General features: G+C 36.3%; 1 protein-coding gene across 1 annotated transcript; it reads left to right on the top strand.

Moving 5' to 3' along the window:
* Nucleotides 1-595: 595 nt before the first annotated feature.
* LOC107058319 (uncharacterized) lies at nt 596-3,453 on the top strand. Its single transcript, XM_015303865.1, has 4 exons — nt 596-1,246; nt 1,352-1,840; nt 2,003-2,199; nt 2,769-3,453. Exons 1-4 carry the CDS (start codon nt 596-598, stop codon nt 3,451-3,453), a joined length of 2,022 nt encoding a protein of 673 aa, XP_015159351.1.
* The last annotated feature ends 265 nt before the right edge of the window (nt 3,454-3,718 follow it).

The following is a 3,718-nucleotide window of genomic DNA, read 5'->3' as shown; positions in this document are numbered from 1 at the left end:
TAATCAATTCAGTCATATACATCGGAAAACAATGGAATCAATTCAATTCGTAGAGCCGATGAGCAATTATCATGGATCGCGAGGCTAAGATACTCATCATGTTGAGAATGAAAATCACTCGACACCATTTGATGTTACAAGATAGAATCAAGGATAAAGAAATGAAAGAGAAGAAGAAGGAATCAATGTTAGTCTCTATGTGTTCAAAGGAAATTCAAAATCAAGGTCAAAATAAGTATAAAGGCAATTTTCCCTCTTTAGACTGCTATGGACATGTGGGAAATAAATCATATTGGAAATGACATCATTCTCAGCCATTTGATCAGAATAATACACAACTTTTGACATCACATGGTAATGGTTAGAGTTTGTTATAGCTTAAGCAATAGAAATAGGACAGCTGAACAAATGCATTTATATTTATGTTTATTTTTATACAGTAAATACTTGTATAAATACAGGAGCAGTGAAGCAATATAGATCATCCGAAAATTTCCCAATTTTGTGCCTTCTTTATTTTTCTGTTCTTCAATTATGCCTTTATTTTCTTGTTCCTTTCTTTACGGTATCAGAGCAGTAAGGTTGAATTCCTACAATGGGAACGACTTCTGCTTCAAGTTCAGATGTTGTTGGATCCAAATCAATGGATTCAAGCAACCCCTATTATCTTCATCATTCAGATTCCCTTAGAATGTCTCTTGTGAACTCCATCTTTGAAGGTAAAGGATATGGGGATTGGAGAAGAACCATCATCATTGCTCTATCAGCTAAGAATAAGTTGGGCTTCATTGATGGAGGTTGCAAAGCACCAGGATCTGATTCATCAGATTTAAAACTCCGGGAGAGAACCAATAACATGGTGACTTCATGGTTACTTTATTCCCTTTCCAAAGAGATTGCGGAGAGTGTCATCTACTCTAAAATTGCAGAAGCTCTTTGGAAAGATCTTGAGGATCGTTTTGGTCAGCCCAATAGAGCAAAGCTTTATCACCTGCAAAAAGAACTGAATGATTTAGTTCAAGGGTCTAATGATATTGCAAGATACTATACAAGATTGAAAGGACTATGGAATGAGCTAGATCTTTTGAATACTAAAAATTGTTGCTCTTGGACCTGTACTTATGGAGGAAAGAATGTTTCCAGTAAAGCTTTGCAAGATGAGAGGCTCATTCTATTTCTCATGGGTTTGAATGATGCCTACTCACCTGCAAGGTCTACTATCTTGATGATTAACGCTCTTCCCTCTGTCAGTTTAGCTTACTAACTCATTATGCAGGATGAGAAGTAGAGGGAGGTGGCCATTCAGTCACATTTTCCAGCAAATTCGGCCTCTTATTTGGCCACTAATCAGAAAATCATTGGAACTAGTGATATAAGGGGAAGGAAGACCGATTTGTTGTGTTCTCACTGCAAGAAGCCTGGATATACAGTGGATAAGTGTTACAGGATTGTTGGCTTTCCCTCAGATTTTAAGTTCACTGGGTCTAAGAAAATTACAGGGAATATGAAAAGCAATGCTATTGCTGCTCCTGGAGAAGGAGATGATGAACTTGTGCAAGAGAACTCTTTAGGAATGAACCAACTTAGCAAAGAGAAATTTTCTCAACTCATTCAGTTACTCCACCAGGTCAAAGTTAGTCAATCTGAGCCTGCTCTTTCAGATGTCAGTGCCAACTCTGCAAGTAAAAATCACTCTGTTTCATGCCATATTTTAATCAAGTCTAGTAAATGGATATTAGACACAGGAGCATCAGAACATTTATTTTCTAATCCAGAGCTTTTCACTTACCCAAGTCCTTTAACCAATCCTATCTATGTCAATTTTCCTGATTCTTCTAAGGTAAAAGCTACTCATATAGGAAGTGTTGCTTTTTTCCCTGATTTGATCATTCATAGAGTTCTTTATGTTCCTTCTTTTAAAATCAATCTTCTATCTATTCACAAGCTTTGTATGCAATTAGAGTGCTTTATCATTTTTTCTTCTTTTAATTGTGTCTTGCAGGGCCCTTCAATGAAGAGGCCACTGGCTCTTGGTGAAGTGAGGGATGTGCTTTATCAATTAGGTTCTACCAGTTTGTCTTCCAAGAAAAGAGTCCAGCATAGAGATCTAGCTACTAGGACTTCTTGTTTAGTTTCTGTTTCTAGTTCTGTAGTAATAAAGGGGAATTCTGATGCAAAGCTTTGGCACAACAGATTAAGGCATTTGCCCATTCCAGCAATTAAATATATCAAATCTTTTGTTTTTAAATCTATGTCAAATTGTTATTGTGATGTTTGTCCCCTTGCAAGGCAATCTAAGCTCCCCTTTCCAACCAGTGATATCAAAACAAAGTCCATCTTTGAATTAATTCATATTGACACATGGGGACCTTATAAATCTCCAACCTACAATGGTTTTAAGTATTTTTTAACTATTGTGGATTACTTTAGTAGAGCTACTTGGACATACCTCTTAAAACAAAATCAAATGCCTTTTTCATGCTCAAATATTTTCTAGCCATGGTTGAGAGACATTTTAATTGTCCAGTCAAAATTATAAGGTCTGATAATGCCTAGGAGTTAGGAAGAAGCATTATTGGTATTGAATTCTTTAATTCTAAAGGAATTTTGCACCAAACATCTTGTACTGCCACCCCACAACAAAATGTAGTAGTAGAAAGAAAACATAGGCATCTTTTGAAAACCTCTAGGTCTTTTCTTTTTCAATCAGGACTGCCTATTTCCTTTTGGGGAGAATGTGTCTTAACTGCCACTTTTCTTGTTAATAGGTTTCCATCTAGAGTTTTAAAGGGGTTGTCACCTTATGAAGTTCTCTATAAACAACCTCCTACTTATACTAATTTGAGATCTTTTGGATGTTTTTGTTTTGCCTCTACTCTTTCTCAATCTAGACCAAAATTCCATCCCAGAGACTTGCCTTGTGTTTTCTTGGGATATCCTACTAGACAAAAGGGATATAAGCTAATGTCTTTAAAGTCAAGGAAAATTATAAGCTCTAGGGATGCCAAGTTCATTGAGTCTATTTTTCCTTTCAAGAACAACTCCAATCCTAGTTCTACCCCTGTGGGAATTTTTTATGCACCTCATTCTCAAGAGCAAGATATTCCTAATGATCCTTCAGTATTTTCATATTCATCACCTCAAGAATCTACTCCTCTTGTTGATGTTTCTCCCTCAGATTCTCCATCTTCTGCTAATTTACATACACCTTTTGATGTCATACCAACTAGACAATCTTCTAGAATACATAAGAAGCCTAGTTACCTATCATACTATGTTTGTAATGCAGTATATTTCACCAATCTTACTCAGTCATGTTGCACTTCCCCTATCAGTCCATCTATCTATCCTTTTGCTGCCCTTTCTTCTATTAATCAAAACACTATAAATTTTACCTTGAATATCAGTGAGCCAACCAGTTTTTCACAAGCTTCTATGCATCCTGGTTGGTAAGAAGCTATGGCATCTGAAATTGCAGCATTAGAGGCTAACAAGACTTGGGAAGTAGTTTCTTTGCCAAAGAGAAAGAAGGCTTTTCCTTGTAAATGGGTGTACAAGATCAAACAAAGGTCAGATGGAAGTTTGCAGAGGTTGAAGGCTATATTAATGGTTCGAGGAGATATTAAAAAAGAAGGCATTGATTTTAATGAAACTTTCTCCCCTGTTGTTAAAATGACCACCATTAGAAGCATCTTGACCATTGCAGTCAAGAAATAAT

The sequence above is a fragment of the Solanum tuberosum genome, unplaced genomic scaffold (assembly GCF_000226075.1).
Source record: "Solanum tuberosum cultivar DM 1-3 516 R44 unplaced genomic scaffold, SolTub_3.0 scf00487, whole genome shotgun sequence".
Taxonomy (NCBI): domain Eukaryota; kingdom Viridiplantae; phylum Streptophyta; class Magnoliopsida; order Solanales; family Solanaceae; genus Solanum; species Solanum tuberosum.
This window is presented reverse-complemented; position numbering and strand designations above follow the sequence as displayed.